This window comes from Spermophilus citellus (assembly GCF_964194105.1).
Source record: "Spermophilus citellus genome assembly, chromosome: 14".
NCBI lineage: Eukaryota > Metazoa > Chordata > Mammalia > Rodentia > Sciuridae > Spermophilus > Spermophilus citellus.
The window spans coordinates 102,442,379-102,463,866 of record NC_138194.1 but is presented as its reverse complement, the minus strand read 5'-3'; the positions used below and the strand labels follow the sequence as shown (position 1 = coordinate 102,463,866).

The 21,488-nt window shown below is 51.1% G+C and overlaps 2 protein-coding genes across 4 annotated transcripts in view; one reads left to right on the top strand and one right to left on the bottom strand.

Moving 5' to 3' along the window:
- CHRAC1 (chromatin accessibility complex subunit 1) overlaps positions 1 to 21,488 on the bottom strand; it is a 237,913-nt gene that overhangs the window by 178,716 nt on the left and 37,709 nt on the right. The window lies entirely within an intron of this gene.
- AGO2 (argonaute RISC catalytic component 2) overlaps positions 1 to 21,488 on the top strand; it is an 87,635-nt gene that overhangs the window by 45,266 nt on the left and 20,881 nt on the right. For 2 of the 3 annotated variants that reach the window (XM_081265626.1, XM_081265627.1), the window contains exons 2-10: positions 1,039 to 1,234; positions 9,125 to 9,245; positions 14,256 to 14,437; positions 16,919 to 17,055; positions 17,977 to 18,111; positions 18,863 to 18,950; positions 20,282 to 20,429; positions 21,103 to 21,222; positions 21,358 to 21,480. In XM_081265626.1, coding sequence (XP_081121752.1) covers positions 1,039 to 1,234; positions 9,125 to 9,245; positions 14,256 to 14,437; positions 16,919 to 17,055; positions 17,977 to 18,111; positions 18,863 to 18,950; positions 20,282 to 20,429; positions 21,103 to 21,222; positions 21,358 to 21,480 — 1,250 coding nt within the window. Of the gene's footprint in view, positions 1 to 1,038; positions 1,235 to 9,124; positions 9,246 to 14,255; positions 14,438 to 16,918; positions 17,056 to 17,976; positions 18,112 to 18,862; positions 18,951 to 20,281; positions 20,430 to 21,102; positions 21,223 to 21,357; positions 21,481 to 21,488 lie in introns of those variants that run through there. The other variant, XM_081265628.1, reaches the window with a different exon arrangement.

Genomic DNA, 21,488 nt, shown 5'->3' with positions numbered 1-21,488 from the left:
ATGGCATGCACATCTTCCTTTGGGACTTCAGTCATGACAGAGGATGCTTTCTGGGTGACCTTGGGGACTTTCCTGTACCTCCTAAAATAGTCATTCAAGGATTGATCAAATGGTTCTAGGCTCCTGTTGTGCCTTCCAAGACCCTGGGGGCAACAGACAATAAACAAGATGACAGCATGGCCTAGAGTGGGAAAGGAGTAGGGTTAGGTGGAGATGGGGGGTGCAGTCCTGGCTAATGATGCCTGAGCAGGGCCCCAGGCAGAGCCAAGGCGCAGTGTCTGAAGCAGGAAAGGCCGGCTCTCTTGGCTGGAGGTGGTTAGAGTGCAGAACTAAATCTGAGGCCAGATGGCAAGGACTGGCAAGTGCTTGAATGTGTGTCCTAGGTGTGGGAGCCATAGAAGCATTTGAACCAGAAGTGATCAGAAACTCTGGCTATAGCTGGGCAAATGGATGCAGGGGAGACCAAGACCACCACCATCTGCTGTGAGGCCTGTGTGTGGAGCCCTGCAGGACAACGTGCAGCCCCAGGCTGTGTAGGGTGAGGGCTGGGCAGTAGAGGAGGCTGCAGGTGAACAGAGGCATGCTGTGCAGTTCGCTACACTGTGTGGGAGGCCCCTGGCTGCCCCTGGAAGCAGGGTGCTGGGGAGAGAAGGGTGACTATAGATGCTGAGTCTGAGCTGCAGTGAGCCTCCAGGGAAGGGCCTCATAGAGCAGATCCATTTTGAAGATCTGGGCAGAAAATTTGGAAAAGAATGGCATGGTACAGTGTTCCTTGCCACCACGCCATTAGAAGAGGGAGGCACTGCAGACAGTCCCTGGAGCCTGGCAGTGGGGGTCCCTGGGATGAGGAGAGTCTGCACAGGGACAAGGGCCAGCTGGGTGGCGAGCCTCAGATTTCCTCCAGGAATGTGAGAGCCCAAGAGGAGAAGTGGCTGAGAAGGCCCAGGAAGTCCTGAGGGGTGTGAAGGCAGGGCATGCCCCCACCCTGGGGCAAGTCTGCTGTCCTGGATGACAGGGATTCTTCCCACTGTTTTCCAGTGCTTGTGCCTCCTGGGCCCCCCGCACCACCCATCCAAGGATATGCCTTCAAGCCTCCACCTCGACCTGACTTTGGGACCTCGGGAAGAACAATCAAACTACAGGCCAACTTCTTCGAAATGGACATCCCCAAAATTGACATCTATCACTACGAATTGGATATCAAGCCAGAGAAGTGTCCAAGGAGAGTTAACAGGTATTCCACTCCATCCTTCACTTCTTTCACTGATTTATGGGGCGGGGTCTGTGCAGACAAACTCTGTGTTTTAAACTAACCAACTCTCATTCTCAGCGTGGCCTTCTGACTTTCTTTCTTTTTTTTTTTTTTAAAGAGAGAGGAGAGAGAGAGAGAGAGACAGAATTTTTTAATATTCATTTTTTAGTTTTCGGCGGACACAACATCTCTGTTTGTATGTGGTGCTGAGGATCGAACCCGGGCCACACGCATGCCAGGCGAGCGCGCTACCGCTTGAGCCACATCCCCAGCCCTGACTTTTTTTCTTAAAGTTTCTGTTGTGTTTGTTTTTGAAAAATATTTTATTATTGAGACAGTTGCAGTGAAATACACTGTAAATGTAGAGCTCTGTAAGTCAGTCACAGGTTCTGGTTTCTGTCACGATAGATTATTTTTCTCTTCATAGAGACTTGAGTGACAACAATGGGATAGTGTCCTCGGGTCCTAACTTCTTTTTTTCCAGGATTAGTTTTGGAGATTCACCATCTATATCATTTTATGTACTGTAACTTATTCTTATTGCTAAGAAATACTTAAAAAAGAAAAACTTCATTGTGTACTCAAAACACCATCCTTTTAGACACTTGGGCAGGCTAAGCTTTGGCCAGTATATAGAAAGCGGCTAAGAACATTTGCTCAAGTCTTTTTTTTTTTTGGGGGGGGGGGTTGCACATATGTTTTCATTTCTCTTAGGTAAATACCGGGGAGAGGAATGGCCAGGTGCAAAGCAGGTGTAGGTTTCGCTGTCTACGAACCCCCCACCCCCCCAGGGTTGTCCCCAGTGATTGCAGCACTTTGCTTCCACCAGCAGTGTGAGAGGATCCCATTTGCTCCATGCCCTTGTGAGCTCCTAGTGGGGCCAGTCTCCTGAGGGAGTGTGGCGGCTTCTCCTGGTGGTTTTAATTTTCATTTCCCTGATACTGGTGGGCAGAGCACCTTTTCATGTGCTTACATTCATATGTTCATGTATCAAATATTGTTTCTAGTAAGGTGTCTGTTGAAGTCTTTTTTCTATTTTTATTGGATCATCTTTTTATTAATTTGTAGATTTTGGTAGATTCTAGATGCACGTCTCTGAAGGGGAATGGGTTGGTGGTTTGGGTGTGGGTCTGTGTGTGGACTGCTTCTCTTCTCCTGTAGGCCCCGAGGTTTCATGACAGGCTCGGCTCAGAGAGACCAAGACCTCCTGTTCTTCACAGTTGCTCTGCCGTGCCTGGTTCTTTGCTTTTCCAGATAGAATCTACTAAAAGCCCTTTGGAGTTTTTAAACTCTGGTTGCTTTGACTCTAAAAAACACATGATGTGTTCTTTGCTGTTGGGAATAGTATCTTAAACTCTCTTTTTCTAGGAGTGGAAGAGTGACTTCTAATGAGTTTGGAGTTTGTTTGTGGGGGTGGTGAAAATACTTTAAACCTAGATTGTGGTAATGGTCAAAAACTCAGGATATGCTAAATCATTGAATTATGTGTGTTTCTTCCTGCCCTCCTTCCTCCCTCCCTCCCTCCCTCCCTCTTACTGGGGATTGAATCCAGGGACACTGTGCCACTGAGCCACATACCCAGCAATTTTGATTTTGACACAAGGACTCCCTAAGTTTTTAAGCCCGGTCTTGAACTTGTGATCCTCCTGCCTCAGCCTCCCAAGTTGCTGGGATTACCAGTGTGTGCCACAGCACCTGCCTAATTTTACACTTAATGGTGAATTTTATACTTATCTGAACAGTATCCCAATAGAAATGTTAAAAACATTTTCATTATTTTTTTATTAATAAAGATGGTTTTCTTTCTTCCCAGTTTGTAATGTGTTTTATTTCTCTCGCCTTCATGTGAGTGGGACACCCGTGGAGTGTCAAGCATGGTGGTAGAAGTGTGGGCATCTGTCTATTCTGGTCTGAAAGATGTGGTCCTAACTGTTGGGTCTTCCTCCGGACCCTCAGAACCTTGTCAGGCTGAGGGTTTATCAGCCTAGTTTGCTGAAAATTGTTCTCAGTGGTGACTTGGATTCGCGTTTTCTGCATCTATTGAGATCATCATGCCTTTCTTTCTTTCTTTCTTTTTTTTGTATTTGCTGTTAAATTCATACATATTATTTCTGTGTAGTGCTGGATTGAATTTGTTAGTGTTTTGGTGCGAATTTTTATGTCTCTGTATCTGGAGGGGCATTGGTGTGTGATCTTCTTGTCAGGTTTTGTTCTGTGTTTTTCGGTGCTAGGGATTGAACCCATGGCCTCAGGCCTGGAAGGCAAGCACTCTTCCACCGTCCCCAGCCCTCTTGTCATGTGCTGATATGAGGGTTATGAGGCATAATTGAGAACACTGTACGGCATTCCCGTTATGCTGACAGAGTTTTCTTTGTAGGGAATGTTTTTTTTGCCATTAAATTGCTTTATCGGATACCTCCTCCTTGACTTGTGGACATTTGGCTTTTTTGTGTTTTTGTTTTGGGTCAGTTTGGGTTTGCCTTCAGGACTCTTTCAATTCCATCTGTGTTGTTGAGTCATTGGCAGAGAGCTGCTCGGGGTCTTCTCTCAACGTCCTGGGCCTGAAGTGAAAGCCCATTTCAGTCCTGATAGTCGAGCTCCTGTTTTCATCAGTCAGCCTCATTGAGGGTTGACAATCCGTTCGTCTCTTCCCAGGATCAACTTTTTACTTTGTTGATTTTTTTTCTCTTGTTTTTCTGCTCTGATCTTTATTATTTCATTCCTTCTACTCACTCTAGGTTCAGATCATCAATTTTAAATATTTAAGGCAATGAGTTTCCTTCTGAACTTGGTTTTAGCTGTAACCAGTAAATTTTGATATACTACATTTTAATTTTCATTAAATAGTTTTGCATTTTCCTTGTGATTTCTTGAACCTCTGGGTTTGTAGAAGTGTGCTGTTACATTTCTAACTATTTGGAGGATTTTTTATTTTTATTTTTTTTTTAGTTGGACACGATGTCTTCATTTTATTTATTTATTTATTTTATGTAGTGCTGAGGATTGAACCCAGGGCCTCACACATGTGAGGCACGTGCTCAACCACTGAGCTACAGCCCCAGACCTATCTGGGGGATTTGTAAATATATTGTTGACGTTGATTTATGATTTACTTCCTCTGTGGTCAGAGCACTTGAGTCTTTTGGAACTCTGGGGCTGGTGTTGGGGTTAAGCATGGGTTAATCTTCATAGATGCCCCACAGGTGTGTGTTCTGGAGTTACTGAGCCTGCCGTTCTCCGAGGGTGAGTTGGTTGTTGTTGAGTTTTACAACATGGATTTAACTCTGGCCTAGCATTTTCTGTTTGTACCTTCTGTAGTTTAAAATGCTGTGAGTGATGCACACCTGTCCTTGCTGTGTCTTAATGTTAAGGTGGCCCTTTTATCATTGGGAAGTATCCCTCCTTGACCCTTCTTACTAAGGAATGATTCCTTTGCCTATCACCTCAGCCGCGTGAGCAGCCTTCTCCTTGTTTCACGGTGCAGTCCCACCCTGTGTGTCAGGCACGTATGTTTCTCTTTGCATTTCTAGCAGATTCCTTATAGACATTACTTTTTCCAGTCCAAAAAAAAAAAAAGTCTGTGTGATTGCTGAGCATTGAACCCCCATCAGACTGTCTCTGTCTCTTCCTTGGAGTGTTGTGTGTGTCAGTTTTATCTCATCATCAGTGGCTGGACTTGATTTCACCATCTTGCCACTTGTTTTCTATTTTGGTATCTTTTTGGGGAATAGGGATGGACGCAGGGCCTTGCACATGCTCAGCAGGTGCTCTGTCACGGAGTCACACCCCGCCCCATGTCTGGTTTTATTCTTGCTTCTCTCTTTTTTTTTTTTTAAAGAGAGAGTGAGAGAGGAGAGGGAGAGAGAGAGAGAGAGAGAGAGAGACAGAGACAGAGACAGAGAAGTTTTAATATTTATTTTTTAGTTCTCGGCGGACACAACATCTTTGTTGGTATGTGGTGCTGAGGATCAAACCCGGGCCGCATGCACACCAGGGGAGCGTGCTACCGCTTGAGCCACATCCCCAGCCCCTCTTGCTTCTCTTTTTCCTTTGGGGTTCATTGTTGTTTTCTCAACAGGATCCTCATGGTTTGGGAGATTGCAAGTCCAGGATCGGGGCACTCACATACATCATGGGCTTGGGGCATGGCCTTCTCCTTGACTTGTGGATATAACTTTCTCTGTCCTCATTGGCAGAGGACATTCATCCCTGGTGTCTGCCAAATGTTTTTGTTTGTTTGTTTGTTTATTTTACTTATTTCCTCTGTTGACTTTTAGCTTTCCCTCCTTTTGCTTTTCATTTTTACTTACTTATTTTGCAGGCTGGGGCGGGACCCAGGGCCTGTCACACAGCCACATCCCAGCCCTCTGGTTTTCCAAATGATAACTGCACATGATGGTGTGTGGCGGACTTGATCATCATGGTCTGCTCTGTTTGATGCCGGTAGTACGTGTAAAAACCAAGAAGATGATTCCACCACCACATACGTGGTGTAGGATAAATGTGAAGTCCAACGTCGCAGCTCTCGGCAGCGCCGTGAGAAGACACTGCCCTCCCCTCTGTGAGGATGCTATGGAGTGTGCCTGTGACCACTCCTCTTGTTCACCTCTGTATCTAGCAGTGCCACACCCTTGTGACTGAGTGATACTGCAGTAGGGAACCTTGTGAGGCCAGTCCCTTGTCTCAGGGTGCATCACTCAGGCATGTGGCCTTGCTGAGCCCACAGGGAGGCTGCAGGTTGGAGAAGGCAGCATTCAAGCTGTCTTAAAACCTTAGAGTCAGGCTGGCTGTGGCCACGTGTACAGCCCAGACCCACCTCTGCTGCTACTGTGAGCCCAGCTATCGAAGTGCAAATCACTTCAGAACCTTCCGGGGCAGGACATGCAGGAGTGGGGCAGAAATCTAGAAAGACCTCATGTGGTCATCACTGCCAACCTTATACTGTGGCCTGTCCCTTCCTCCCTGCTGCTCTCCAGCTCTGGTTTAAGCCAGGGAAAGAAGCTGGCCGCATAGCAGTGCTGTCTGAAGCCTCCCATTTGTGCTCCGGGACTGCCCACCAACCACCCGTGAGTGTGGATTGAGGTAGACTTCAGAAGGCAGTCGGGTGTGCACAGTAACATAAGAATGCTGTGTGCCCCAGGGCCTGCTGATTGTCCTTCAGGATCTTCATCTCAAGCTCACACACACACACACACACACACACCATGTTGACTCTTAGTATTTCAATGGCCAAAAAAAGAGAGAACACACCACTGGTTAAATGTCAGTCCGTAGGGAGATAAAATGAATGGCAGTGTCGAGTGAATGTGAGGTGGGTTTCTGGGCCACCATCAACCCAGTGAGGTGGAGCCTCTGGGTGCGAGGACCTGGGGACTACTGCAGGAGTGTCATGGCACAGTGCAGGAAGCCAGTGTTTCAAGACCACATGGCCTCATCAACTATGGTGAGAAGGACAGGGCTCTGAGATATACATTAGGAAAACAGCAAGCTTCAAACCATGTGTTGGATACCATGTATATAAAAAATAATAGTGCATTTATTTTTATGTGTCTGTGCGTTTGTGAAACAGCAAGGGTGTTTGTGAGGGGGTTTGCTCAGGAGGTGTCTTGGCTTTGGCACTGAGAATGCGTGGATTCCAAGCCTGTGTAATTGGGGCCCCGGGAGAAGGACTATTTTGAGGCAGAGTCTTCCTCAGGGATGGCGGCGAGAACAGCGGTGACAGGGAGTGGCTGGCTTTTCCCAGTGCACAGACCCATTCTGCTTACGGAGTGGTGGCTTCCTGTGGGGTCAGGAGCAGGGACCCGGGCGAGCCCTTGCCCAGGCCACGTCATTGTGCATTCCCGGCCGTGTTCCTCCTGTCCCCAGGTGTGAAGTGCAGGTGACAGTGTCTGCCGCCTAGCTTCTTGTGGGCTGAGTCAGTGGTTCTGCTCCAGGTCTTGGAGAGAGTGACGCCTGCAGGCTGGATCCCTGTCCTCGCTGTTGTGGCCCAGGACTTCCCTGGCAGGTACCGGGCGCACAGGGGGCCTCCTGGTCGTGGCTTTCTGAGTGAGGCCCGGCCCATCCTCGACTGTGTTTGGGGAAGGGTTTCTCTGGGGAGCCGTGTGGTGCAGTGCAGCCCCTGGCCTTCCGTGGTCCACCTTGATGTCGAGGAAGATCTGGATCCGGGGACTCTGGGAATAGCGTCCTAACCGTTCCTCCCAGGTTTCCTGGGGACAGGGCAGGGAGGTAATGCTTCATGGGTGTGGAGCTTTGGTCCAGAAAGATGAGAAAGACTGTGGACGAATGATCTGGCACTTTATCCACCCCCCTCCCCCCCGCACATGGGGGAGGTGGCAGAAGTGGTGAATTGATGTCACCTTTTATTTTACTATAATGTAATTTTATTCATTTAAGTTTTATATTTCAGTTTTCTTTTGATAAGGTTTGCAAGGGCCTCACACATGCCAAGCAAGTGCAGAGTTAGACCCCAGCCCCTTGCCATCATTTTATAAAGAAAGAAGAGCCGGGATTCCTGGCAGGTTTGCAGGGCCTGTTCAGCTGGCCAATTTCTGTTGGACTTTACCTGGGACAGTAGTGGCTTTTCTGTACAGAAACGGAGTGCTGAGGCCTGGGGGTAGCTCGTGGGTCTGGGGGCTGTTATCTTGGCCACACAGGTCTGGATAGCACAGGGCTGTGTGGGGCAGTGGCCTGGCTGTCACGGCTGAGCAGCCTCTTGGCTCACCTAGGACATGCCTGCCCTTGCATGCCTGGTGCCTTGCCGAGTGCTGGGCTCCGACTCCTGCCCCAGACCACCCCATGGGATGAGTTCAGCTCAGGAGAGAGAGTGTTCGTGTAGCGTGGGCTCAAGTCCTTCCTTGAATACTGGGTGCCAGTTGCCCTGGTACAGTTTATTGAGAAGTGCCCTGTTCTCTGTTTTGCTGCTTCTAGATAAGCACGTTGGCTCTTAGCATGGCAGGTTTCTTTGGTATGGTTTGGTCCTGAACTGCCTCATCTGCCTGGAGAGGTGAGGGCCAAGGCCTGGTGTCAGGACTTCCTTAGACAGCAGGTAGCTCATGAGGTGAAACATGCCCCAGAAGCCCCTGAGATGCCAGGAATATGTGCCAAGCAAAGGCCTCCAGAAGCGGAAGCCGGGAAGGTGAGGGGCTGCTGTTCTAAGCCTCCAAGCCACGGGCAGCCAAGTCCTGGCCATTTGTGGTGTTCTGCACATGTGTGCTGGGTGCAGGGGGCACACAGATAGCCCTCCGGCCCGCTGCACTCCGAGCAGCAGAACAACATGGTTGTGTTCATCAGGTTTGTGCTGAGGTGACGCCAGAGGAGCACAGAATGCTGAGACCTCACTTGCTGCCTACGCAGGTGGGCTGGGTCTTGGCAGGGCCAGCTGGGCCAGGCCGCTCTGGGCTTTGAGTCAACTTCAAGGTCTTCATTCTTGGTAATGACATGGGACACATTGGTCTGATAATCCCAAGAGCACCAAAGGCCAAGCCAGTCACATGAGACCCACGACTGAACCCCACAGGGTTATCCCCTGTACGCTGCGGGGGCCCTGCACAGTCATGGCAGAGATACCGTGTCTGATCTACAACTTTGGGATGAGAACCCCATCAATGCCACTCTTTAGGGTGCCCGAGAGTTCTGGAGGTTCCAGAGGTACCTGTTGTCTGCTGTGGGTATGTGTACTTGCACGACCAGATTGAACAGGCATTAGCCCACTGCAGGTTCTAGGTGGTGGTTACAGAAGAGAGCGAAAACTCACGTTCCTAAAACGAAGCTCGGATCTTAGGAGGCTTGTTAAAAGTCAGTGTCGGAAGGGTGCTGTCCGGCTGTGCTCGTTCCTTGATGTTTATTGTCATTGACTTGAATTCTTTGTTTCAGGGAAATAGTGGAACATATGGTCCAGCACTTTAAAACACAGATCTTTGGGGATCGGAAGCCAGTGTTTGATGGAAGGAAGAATCTTTACACAGCTATGCCCCTTCCAATTGGGAGGGATAAGGTAAGGGCATTAATTGGGTAAAGTGCATTGGAATGCAGTGCAGATGGTTTGAAGTTAATTCTTCTTATCACATACTGCATCATTTTACCAGGAGAAAAGGTGGCTAATTGCCTATGTGCTTCATCCTGAGCCCCATGAAAACCACCTTCCATGTGGTACAGTTCACAGAGATCATGGGTTAGATACAGAGCACACCACTCCACACAGTACATGTGCACCCCAAATGCAGGCCCCTGACAGCACCAAGCGAGGCCCGTGGATGAGTGTGTCTATGGCTGGGGTGTAGCGTGGCATGAGTGTGCCAGGCCTTTGTGGGCCTTGGGCTTATCCCCATCATCTCCACGAAAGAAGTGTGCTCACATGGGGTAGTGTATGTTACTGGGAGTAAAACAAAGTGCACGTTCTGCTGTAGCCAGTGATCGAGGGGACTCAGAAGAGGGTATCTGTCAAGTCACACAGGTAGTGACATTAAAATGCCTCCTTTTCTCATGATCTTTATCCTTACTGTGGCTTTGTTTAAAAAGTAATAAAATCTCTGCCTGGAAGCTGTCATTTCTTGGCATCCGCTTTTAACAAATGTGCTGCTGCTCTATGATGATAGTGGGTGTTGGTAAGTTCAGAAGGAGCAGAGACCAGCTAAGGAATAACCCTTACACACACTGTAACAAACACTAGAGAAACGAGCCACTTACCAGCTGTGGGAATGTGCCAGCTGATCCCTTCTGGGAAGGACATACAGGACCAGCCCCTTCAGCCCCGGGTCCCTGAGGAAGAAAAGACTTGCCATCTCAAACTGCGGTTCCTCTACAGAGGTGGAGATGTTTTGTGCTTTTGCATCTTAATAATGATCTTAAAGCAGGTGAGCTCCGTAGCTGCTCCAGCTTGTCTGCCTCTGCTGCAGGCCCTCTGCGCACAGCGCTGTGTGCTGACAGGCGGGCTGTGCGTTAGGAGGCTGGAGGCCAGGTGCCATCCACGCCCGGCTCTGTTCAGTGTGCTCTGGTCTCATGGTGATTCCTGGAGTCACCAGTGGTGTGTGGGTTGTTGTTGCCAGCTCAGGGTGATGGAAGGCCTGTCCCAGGTTGGAGGGCATCCAGGACTGGATGCAAACGGGCTGAGTGTGATCTCCTTTGCAGATCAACATGCTGTGATGTGAGTTATTGATCTTAAAGAGTTTTATGTTTAATTTACATTTATTTTGGTTTAAATTTATATAAGAAAGAAAAGCATAAGGAGATGATTCACAGTTTTGTTTGTATGTATTTAAAATTAGACACCAGGAGGACATGAGGAGAGCTTTCCTTAAGAAGGTGTGGGGGAGTCTCTGTTGCTCAAATTCGAAACGAGTCATTGTGAAAGTCAATCCCAAAGTAGATTTGCCCCTCTTGGTGCTGGGACCCTGGCACAGCCTCCACTGGCAAGACTCAGTGTCCCCTCAACAGCACTAGAGGTCAAATCGTGCTGGAAGGCACACCCAGGAAGGATGGGTCCGCCTGAGATTCTAGTGGCTCTGGGGCTCTGCGTTTCCAGCTAGTCCCCAATGCTGCACTGATCCCTGCATCTCATTCTGCGTAGCGGGTGTGTGAAGCACTTCATTCCCTGCCAGGATGTGGTAGCACTTGACAGGTACTTGGTTGCTGTTACTGCTCTGTCATCCTGGCCCAGGTCCAGAGCATCATTTGGGGTGTCCAGTGCCTGCAGTGGCCTTCATGCACCCAGCTGACACCTCCGGGGCTCATGACCTCCCAGAGACCTGGGTGCAGCCTGCTCCAGTGGGCATGGTCTCCCCTTCTTGCCACACCCCTCCCACTTGTTGGCACGGTTCTGCCACACACCTGTGGGACAGTGAGGTGAAGCCTTTTTGTCAGAGCTAAGAGCCGTCCCCTTTCCTATACCCGTGCTGCTGTGTGGCATGGAGCAGAGTCATCTTTGGGGCTTTTCTTTGTTTTTGCTTTTCGTCACCTGTAGTAAGGGAAGAATCTCCAGCTGTCCCTCTAATCCCTGTCTGCCCAGAGGCTCAGAGGGGACTTTGGTCGCGCTTGCCTGGGCTCTGCGTGATGTCCAAGCACAACACCTGTTTGAGGTGGCTTCCCTCCACCTTTCCTTAATCCCTCCCACTTGTGTATTTACCTGCCTCTTTTCCTCCCTGTGGAAAGAAGCCAAGAGACTCCTCACCACCCAGGCCTGCACCCTCACCTTCAAAGTAAGAGACAGACTCAGAAAGTTGTAAGCATCACGCAGGGGTCCCGTGTACCTTGCAGATGCACTGGCTGAGACTCGTTTTCATCCCTCGTATCTGAAGGGACAGTGATCTGCTTTTCAAGATGATTGGTTGCTGTGCAATCATAGAAGCCCTTTAGACAGTAGCTCCTTGGTCACATTTCAGTAGGATGTTACCTGCAGCTGCATCTCTTTCCCAGCCTGGTTGGTGCAATGGGTGTGACACCCTCCCTGGGTCCAGGAGGGTCCTGGCCATGCCAGCCCACCTGCTAGAGCTGCCTCTCCTTCTCTCCAGGGCACCTCCAGGCCTCAGTGGCCTGACAGCTGAGCTCTGTGCCAGAATGCCTGGGAACACAGCTGCTACACTGAGCTCGCTGTCCCCAGGCTCACACATGTGTTGTTTTGTGTTCTTCAAAGTGTCATTTTCCTTCCGTTGCTTCTTAGTTGTGTAGTAGCACTGAAGCAGCTCTGATGACCTCTGAGCCACCTGCCATGATCAGGCCTTAGGGTCACAGGACCGTGCTTCAGTTGGGGCTCTTGGAATGCTGTGTTAATGGGGCCCAGATATTGCTGTGCCATGGGCACAGCCAGTAGCCCAGACACAAATGAGGCCTGCTCTCCAGAAGCTACCAGGCCACTCTGCCTAGGAGGGGATGAACTGGCCAGCCTCTACCCTAAATGACTGCACGCCTGTCCAGAGGGTGTTGCCAAGCCCAGGGTGGGCATTGCAGCTCTTTTTGTGTGGCCAAGAGGAGATTGGGCTGGAACATATTAAGAATGTAAGTATAGCTAGTTGCAGTGGCTCACGCCAGTAATACCAGTGACACGAGACTGAGGCAAGGGGATTGCAAATTCAAGGTCATCCTCAGCAGCCTAACAAGACTCTGTTTTCAAGTAAAAATAAAAAGGGCTGGGGGTGTAGCTCAGTGGTAGAGCACCTGGGGTGCTCTATACCTTATACTTTGAAAGTATAGGGTCCTCAGTTTTGATTCTAGAGGCATTTTTAAGAATGACATTAATAAGCATCTGATAGGTACCACTTCTTTGCGTATTCTTCACATCCGTGGAGATGTGTCTGGTAGAGGTGAGCAGGTTCAAAGTCCCCACTGTGGAGGTGGGCGTGCCACTGAGAGACCTGCATGCTGGTTTCCATTCCCACGGGCACTCTGCTCCAGTCACCTCTGTGGTGGAGCCTCATGCAGGTCTCTGCCAGTCCTGCATGGCAGCCTGGTCCCATCACAGCTCCACAAGGTAGGGACAACCCTTCTGCTTCCTGCCCCTGTGGTCCCAGAAGCTCACTCAACCGCTCTGGATCTCAAGGCCGTGGCTGTAACGGGAGAAGATGCCTACTACATTATCAGTGCTGCATCAGATGACTGACTGCAGCTTTTACCAAAAGTAGAAATAAACCCACGTACCCACCATCCACACTTAGCCCCCAGTGCCCTCTCGCGTACCCTCCCTGTCCCGGTGACTCGGGCTTGTCCACCCTGACTTCTAGTGGTTTTGCTTAGTCTGGTTTTGAAGTCTGCAGGGAATCAGGTGCAGTGCCCTTGGTGGTTCTTCCTTTCCCCAGAGTTAGAGTTTGAAGACCACCAGCCTTCAAACTTTCCACAGCCCCCTCCCCCAGCAGATGGACTTCGGGCACTTTCCAGTTTGGAGTCTCAGGTGCAGCGGAGCTCCAGGTGTGGCCAGGTGTGAGGGCACAGCTGGAGGCCAAGGCCCAAATATAAAGCATGTGCAGAGCAGCAGTGGGTTTTGATCTTTGCCCTTGGGAGGCTCAAGCAAGGAGTGGCAGGTGGGACAGGAGGGAAGGCTGTGTAGAGGAGGCTGATGAGCAGCTGGGAGCAGAGTGTGTTTGGCCTGTGAGTGAGCGAATGCCCAGGACAATCGGATCACACTTGACCAGGACTCCGAGGCTGAACAGGATATGCAGGGTACCTGAGTTGGGAAGGGTGCTACAAGCACATGGGGCAGAGGCAGCAGGTACAGGCATGAGGTGGGCCTGGGGCTGTGTCCATGCATCTGAGTCACATGCCTGAGGGTGCCTGAGGTCCTCGTAGCCCAGGCATCACGTGCTGAGTGGAAAGGCCTCAGTGCAAACCAGCCTGGTTCCAATTCCATCCCTGCCCGTGCATGTTGCTGTGGCCCTGGGCTGTTTGTAAAGTCTGAGTGTGTTTAAAAGAAGGTGAGCCTTGTCTCCCTTGCTAGGATTTCTGGCATTTGAGGATAAAATGTAGGTAGTCCATAAATGTCAGTGATTACTCCAGAGGTGTTGGGAAGTGTCATCAGCAGCGTGAAGCTACTGTAGCCCGCCTCTACCCTAAGTGACTCGACTCCCTGGGGGCTTTGTGTGTACCACAGTCAGGACATGCTGATGGCCTGGTGGCACTCAAGCCGCAGGTTTTAAGTGGTGGGGCCAAGCGAGCAGGTGATGTCAGGCCTGTCCTCTTGTGTAGCAAGGCAGGTGCGCGAAGGGTGATCTAGAGGCCCTCCCTGAGGGAAGAGTGGCCTTTTTTGCTAAGCACCAACCCAAGTGCGAGTCTTGGACCGTTGTTCTTTATGTGGGCCACTTGCCACAAACAGCTGTATAGACAGGCTTTCACTAAAAGGCAACTCAAGCTAGAAATTCAGTTTCTTGATCACATTTAACATGCTCAGTAGCCATGTGTGGCCAGAGGATGGGTAAATAGCTTCAGGGAGTGTCTTGGCCTGGTAGTCTGTGCCTGCCCACGGCCAGCTATCCTGAGTGGCTTTTTAGGAGGGAATGACTGTGCTTCTGACCTTTTGCAGGTGGAGCTGGAGGTCACACTGCCAGGAGAAGGCAAAGATCGAATCTTCAAGGTATCCATCAAGTGGGTGTCCTGTGTGAGCCTGCAGGCCTTGCATGACGCACTTTCAGGGCGTCTGCCCAGTGTCCCTTTTGAGACGATCCAGGCCCTGGATGTGGTCATGAGGCATCTGCCATCCATGAGGTAAGGGTACCAGGGGAACCAGGGCTGAAGGCATCGGCTTCGCATCCCAGGTGTGCTGGGAAGTGTACAGGGTTCTCGGAGAGTTGGCGGGTGTTCTGTGTGAAGGCAGTAGACAGTGCTGGCGTGGAAAGCATCCCATGTTACAATGAATCACCTGCATTCTCAGCCAAGCACAACAAGGTCACCTCAAGGTCACCTCCCTATCTCTGTACCCCACATGCGTGGATTTCCACAGACCCCCCTGGAGGATCCTGTGGTGCTCCTGTGCTTGTCTCCCCTGGAGTCACAGTATGTTACTGAGCAGCAGGTCTACCCCACAGAAACCTTCTCCACAGCTTTTCATGACTGTGGACAGCAGAATAGAGGCCTCAGACTTTTTTTTGGGGGGGGGGTGTCTGGGGATTGAACCTAGGTACTCTACCATTGAGCCACATCCCCAGGCCTTTTTATTTATTGAGATAGGACCTCACTAAGTTCCCTTGGCTGGTCTTGAACTTGTAATCCTCCTGGCATAGCCTCCCGAGGAGGGATTACAGACATAAGCCACCATACCCAGCTCCAGCCCCCAGACTTCTTGATTCATTCTGTGGGGTTAGCTTTTTACCACAAGTTGCTGCACTTATTGTTGCTGGGAATAAGGGCAGGTGAACATTTTAATGAATCCTCATTTGCCCAGTTGCTGGGCAGAGGGTTGTGCTAACTTCTGTGGGACCAGCTTAGAGGAGTGAGGCCATCTCACCACATCCAGACCTGGGTCTTCACACCAGTGCCGCGCCCCCCCCCTCCACCCGCCCCGCCACACACACACACACACACACACACACACACACACACACACACATTTGGCACATAGTGGGACCTCAGGAGCTATATGAATGGCTCTGTGAAAAGCAAAAACTGGAGGTTGGGTTGTGGCTCAGCCGTAAAGTGCTTGCCTGGTGCATGTGGGGCCCTGGGTTTGATCCTCAGCACGACGTATAAATAAATAAATAAATGTATTGTGTCCGACGACATATATACTATATATATATATATATTTTAAAAAAAAGAAAAGCAGAAACCTCAAACTGAAACAGCTCCACTCCAAGTGCCCCCAGGGCTGAGCACACTCTAAACTGAGGAGAGAGTGGAAGGCTCCCTTCCGTCCATGGAGAGGCCTGTGGAGGTAACCATACCCAGGACCAGCTGACACTGCTGGGGCCTTGGCATATAATCTGCCACTGTCTGGACTGATAACGCTTCTCTCAGTATGGTTCTTGGCGCTGTGGATGGGGGAGAGGCAGTGTGTGTGTGTGTGTAGAAGGAAACATCCAGAAGGGTAGTTGTTGAAATGTTGTCTGTATCTTTCATTGAGTGGCAGGAATGACTGTAGTGATCTTGTTTCTGAATTCTTTTGGGTGATTTACATTAATTTTATAGCAGGAAGAAATGGTTATTTTCATTTTGGAAAAACAATAGGAATGGTGGCAGATTTAACACATCTTAGGTGGAAAATGAAAAGGACCACGTGATCTTTAAGACTGTGACCCACATGCATCTCTGCTAGACCGCGCATCCTCCTTCGGGTCATGTGTGGTGGCACACCCCAGGCAGCCTCTAGGCAAGGTTGCTCTGGAGAATGTATCCAGGTGGTCCTGGCATGGGCCAGCACTCCAGACAGTTGTAACCCCAGGCATGTGGATCTTCCTGTGCTGACCTTACTGTCCCCTGTGCATAAGCTTCAGCCCTGCCCCTGGGTGCCTGGTGCCTGGGAAGCACTCAGTAAACAGCTGAGCAAAATGGGAAATAAATGCTGGGTTGTGCATCTCTGTGGCATCCTCAGCAACCACACAGTTCGAAGCAACCTCTCCCCAAGGCCTGGGGCTGGCCAGTCCAGCTGCCTCAGCCTGGTAGTTGTTGGCATGTAGAAAATGCTCACATCCATCTGTCTGCCCCATGTACTTGATACAGCCCTGTTCTAGAGTTGACATGCATAGCTGCTACTCTTTAGATGAGCAGTAAGTGTGATGACCTTGAGGTGGGCGGGGAAATACCAGGCAACACCAGGACTCTGAATGTACCTGGAGGCTCTGAGCCACAGCCAGAACCTTCCCAAGTTGCCTCTGTCTTTGTAGACTCACAAAAGAGCACCCTCTAGTTCCAGCCATGCATCCGTGAGCTGTGGCCACCAGGGTCTCAGGCCATCTGGCACCAGCACTGAGGAGAACGGTCCCCTGGGTCTCCATGCTGTGTAATAGGTTAAATATCTCATGCTGTCCCTACTGCAAGGCCACAAGTCCCCAGGGCTGTTGCCCTCACAGTGTCCCTCAGTCGGCTGTGAACACAGCCTGGAGTATAGTATGGTAAAAGCAACCTTACAGAAGAGTAAAACAGAATGATCGGAGTGTGTCTGCCTGCTGGCTGACATGGAAGGAGGGCAGGTGTGGTCAGCCTGCCCCTGCTGGGCTGTGCTCTCATCAGGCGAGGCCTCTGTGGTTGCAGGTATACCCCTGTGGGTCGCTCTTTTTTCACTGCCTCTGAGGGCTGCTCCAATCCTCTTGGTGGGGGCCGAGAAGTGTGGTTTGGCTTCCATCAATCCGTCCGACCTTCTCTTTGGAAAATGATGCTGAATATAGATGGTAAGCAAAGCCCTGGGCCCTAACTGTGGGTGGGTTGGGGAACATGTGGAGGAGCCAAGACCTTGGGGAGGACTCTTGTGGCCAGCTCCAAAAATGGCTTATGGCAAAGCACTGGTGTATCTTGACACCTGGCTTGTGTCACCTGTGTGGTATGTAGGTCAGGAGTGGTTCTCAGAGGCATCGTAGCCCTGGGAGGCTGAGGTGGCCTGAGGAGCTGCCTCTGCCATGGCCCTTGGTGTTACTGAGGTCACCAGGCGCAGGGTTGGCACTGCATGCCTGACTTCTCACCCTCGTATCTCAGGCTCGCAAGTTGCTGCAAGGTTCGAGTACAGTCGGGGCCAGCCATGTCTGGCCACCCTTAGCAGGTCTTTCCCAAGTCATAGCCACAGCTTTCCCAAGTTGCCCCTGTCTTTGTAGACTCACAAAAGAGCACCGTCTGCGCACCAGCCATGCGTGGGCGTGGCTGTGCCTTCCTGAGGATGGTTGCTCCTCAGTGTTGGGCCTCCATTTGTTCTCTGCTAACAAGACAAGAGTGAAGTTCAGAAAAAAGAATTCTCGTGTGAGAGTTAGCTACTATGGAAAGCTCTAGAAAGGCCTCAAGATGCTATCTTGCTCAGATACACATTTATTAAAGGATGATTATATAAAGGGACTAATTCTTCTAGAAGTGTCTGCTTCAGAGGTATCTGGAAAACCCCAGCTGTCATGAGTGTCAGGCTTTATTTTTTAAGAACTAGTTTTATTGTCACTGACTTCTTCACCGAGGCTCAGCCAACCCCTCGATGTTGAATCCCTGGGTCTTGGTCCCGCCCCCTCTCAGGTGGGGACCCTGGGTGGCGGGCTGGCCTGCAGAAGCCTCTGGTTGCCAGGACCCACCTGCAAGGGCACAGACAAGCCTCAGCTCTCCTTTCCTGCCCACAGTGTCGGCAACAGCGTTTTACAAGGCACAGCCAGTAATTGAGTTCGTTTGTGAAGTTTTGGATTTTAAAAGTATTGAAGAACAACAAAAACCTCTGACAGATTCCCAAAGGGTAAAGTTTACCAAAGAAATTAAAGGTAATGAGCAACCCACCCCCACCTCCAGGGTACAGGGCTGGGCAGCCCTTCCTGGCCCGCTGGCCTCTGAGTTCTTATTTCTTTGCATGTGGAGGGAGGTGGAAGTGGCAGGAGAAGGTAGCCTTCAGCTCTTCTGGTGGAGATGGTCGGAATCCATTCCACAGAGCCAGAATGGTCATTTTCTAGATAAATGCAGCTGTCTTTGTGGGATGGGGTGGGGTGGGTCAGCTGATGGGTCAGTGCTGTCTGAGTCGCAGATGGAGGACGAGAAACTCCCTCAGAGTGCCAGCATGGCCGCACCTGGGCTGTCCTCTCCAGACCGCAGGATGCCTTCTGGCCCTTACATTGACGGTGCCTTCTCAGCCTGGCATCCGCTCTAGGAGGTGTGGGTCCAGGATTCTGGGATTTTCTTGGGGACCCCTGCCCATCAGTGGCAGTGCTGGCTGCACCTGCCATCAAAGGGCCGTCAGCATTGCTGATGTCACATGGTGGCCCCATGAGGGGCAGAGGAGCCTGCACCCCCTGCACAATCCACGTGCTCCCCAGGGACGGAGATGCTGTGTCTTGCAGCGTCAAGTTTCCCTGCAGAGAAGTGGAGTCCACCTCTGTGGTAGCCTGTGTTCCCCTCCTCGGGGAATCCTGCAGCAGATTTGGAACCCCGTGTCTGGGTCTATGGACACAGTTTCTGTGAAAACCGACTCTAAAGGGGAGTTCAGCCTGCACGCTCACACTGTCTGTGCTGGTCCCCCAGGTCTAAAGGTGGAGATAACGCACTGTGGGCAGATGAAGAGGAAGTACCGCGTCTGCAACGTGACCAGGCGGCCTGCCAGCCACCAAACGTAAGATGGCTACCCCTTCAAATTCTGGGGCCTTGGTCCTCCTAGGGGGGTCATTTGTTTTGCTTCTGCATGACAGTACCCTACTTCATATGGCTGTTTAGATCCCAGAGTTCACCTGATAAGATAAACTCAAATAGTAGAATTCCACCTGTGAAGGGCAGTGGTGGACAGGGCTCCTTGACACCCTTCCTGCTGTCACAGGAGAAGAAGTGGGGCTGGGAATAGTGGGCGGCTGTGGACACGGTCCTGACCCTCGGGGCCACCAGGCCTAGACTGCCCCATCTGGCTGCCTGGCGTGTGTCTTCTGCTGTCTCCTCACGTGGACCACATGCTTCAGTGTCCATGCCTGTGCTGTCCATTGCCTGACTAGGAATGCAGAGCTGTGCCCGCTAAATATGTGGTGTTTTTGCCTTTGTCTTTAGTTGTAGATGGACCCAGTACCTTTATTTGTTTGTTTGTTTGTTTTTGTGTGTGTTGAGGATCAAACTCAGTGCTTCACGTGTGCTAAGCAAGCACTCCACCTCTGAGCTACACTCCCAGCCCTGAGTATGTGTTTATGTGTCAGGGGGATGATGGGTTTGGACCCTGTGCCTACCTGGGGTCTACTGAGCCCAATGAGGCCTTATCTTGTCTTGTCGTCGTGTATGGTAACCCCTAGCCTGTGGCACAGCACTGGGGGTACTGACATGGAGCAGTAGGGGGAGCTCAGCCGGGTTTGGGCCTAATGCCGTCTCTGTCTGGGCAGAGGCTGCAGATTGCCTGGGCATGCTAGATGGAGCAGAGGAGTCAGCACAGAAAGGCTGTGCCATGTGGCCTTGTCCCCTGGTGGGGCTGCCCTCCCCAATGTGGGGAACATCAGCTGGCTCTCCCACCCTGGTCCCCTGCATCTCCTCCTGCCTCAGCCACACATAGGGCAGTGCACACATGAACAGTGGGGCTTGCTGGGGCCTGAACACAGGAGTGACTCTCAGAGTCACCGTGGTCTTTTGGGAAGCACACAGGCCTTGGTTTCTAGATTTGTCTTCGTTTATCATGAATTATTTTTTTCCTGTATACATATGGTTAACTTCTGACTGTTGTGTCTTTGTGTGGGGGTATTCTTTATTTTCCTCCGGTGGAGACAGAATGAGAATTGTAGGCTCTGGAATAGTTGAGGTCAACTAGGAGATAGGGCTTGGCTTCTACTCCCAGAAATCCTTGAGCATTTCTTCCCACACATCACCCCAGCAAAGCAAGCACAGTGACACAGCCCTGGGTGGGCACATGCAGACTCCAGCAGTTGCTCCAGGGATCCCAGGATATTCTTGTCTGAGCCGCCTCTTTGCCCTCAGGTTCCCCCTACAGCAGGAGAGTGGGCAGACCGTGGAATGCACAGTGGCCCAGTACTTCAAGGACAGGCACAAGCTGGTTCTGCGCTACCCCCACCTCCCGTGTTTACAAGTCGGACAGGAGCAGAAACACACCTACCTTCCCTTGGAGGCAAGTGGCTTGGAGGAGAGAGTGCACTGGGCTAGGCCTGGCCATCTCAGGAACAACACGGTCCCAGCTTGGTCACCGTCTGGTGTATGGTACCCTGGGCGAGTTATCGGGTGTTGCCAAACCTTGATTTCCCTTTACAGGGACTGGACCAGCAGCTCTAGTGGGATTGGTGTGTGGGTGAATGAGGTCTAGGGCCTGTGCCCAGCAGGAAGTAAGTCAGGGCTCCATGCCTGGGCCAGGTGTTCAGTTTCCATCCAGAGTAAGGCTGCTTGGAAACTGCTTTCCTTGGGGAAAGGTCCACACTGCGCAGCAAGCCACATTAACTCATCCTTGCACGTCAGCTTCAGATTGCACAGGGCCTTGGGCAGCTGGTTTCACATTCACACACTTCACGTTGGTGCTGCTGAGGATTTGAGATGGCCTGGGGAGTCTCGAGGGGCCCCAGCCCCTCGTACCTCGAAGGCTGGAGTCGGTGCCGTGGTGTGCCCGGGGTGTGCCCGTGGTGTGCCCGTGGTGCCGTGCTGGGTTTCCTCAGCGTGGGTGCTGTGGTGAGCCAGGAGGCCTGCAGCACCTCTCTTCCAGTGTGGGTGCCTGTCCTCCACTGCTGAGACCCCCTTTGCTTCCTGGCTGCACACAGCACAGGTGCTGACTCCTCTCCTCGTCTCTTCTGTAGGTCTGTAACATAGTAGCAGGACAGAGATGTATAAAAAAATTGACCGACAATCAGACCTCAACTATGATCAGAGCGACTGCCCGGTCAGCGCCCGATAGGCAAGAAGAGATCAGCAAATTGGTGAGCATGTGTCCTGAGGTTGGACCTGGGGTGGGCACCAAGGCTAGGAGACCTCCTGTGCGTTAGACAGATGTGGCCACTGGAAAGAACAGAGGCCTGTCTGACTCCAGGCTTTCTCTCCTTTCCCTTTTCAAGATGCGAAGTGCAAGTTTCAACACAGACCCATATGTCCGTGAGTTTGGAATCATGGTGAAAGACGAGATGACTGATGTGACGGGGCGGGTCCTACAGCCACCCTCCATCCTCTACGGAGGCCGGGTAGGTGC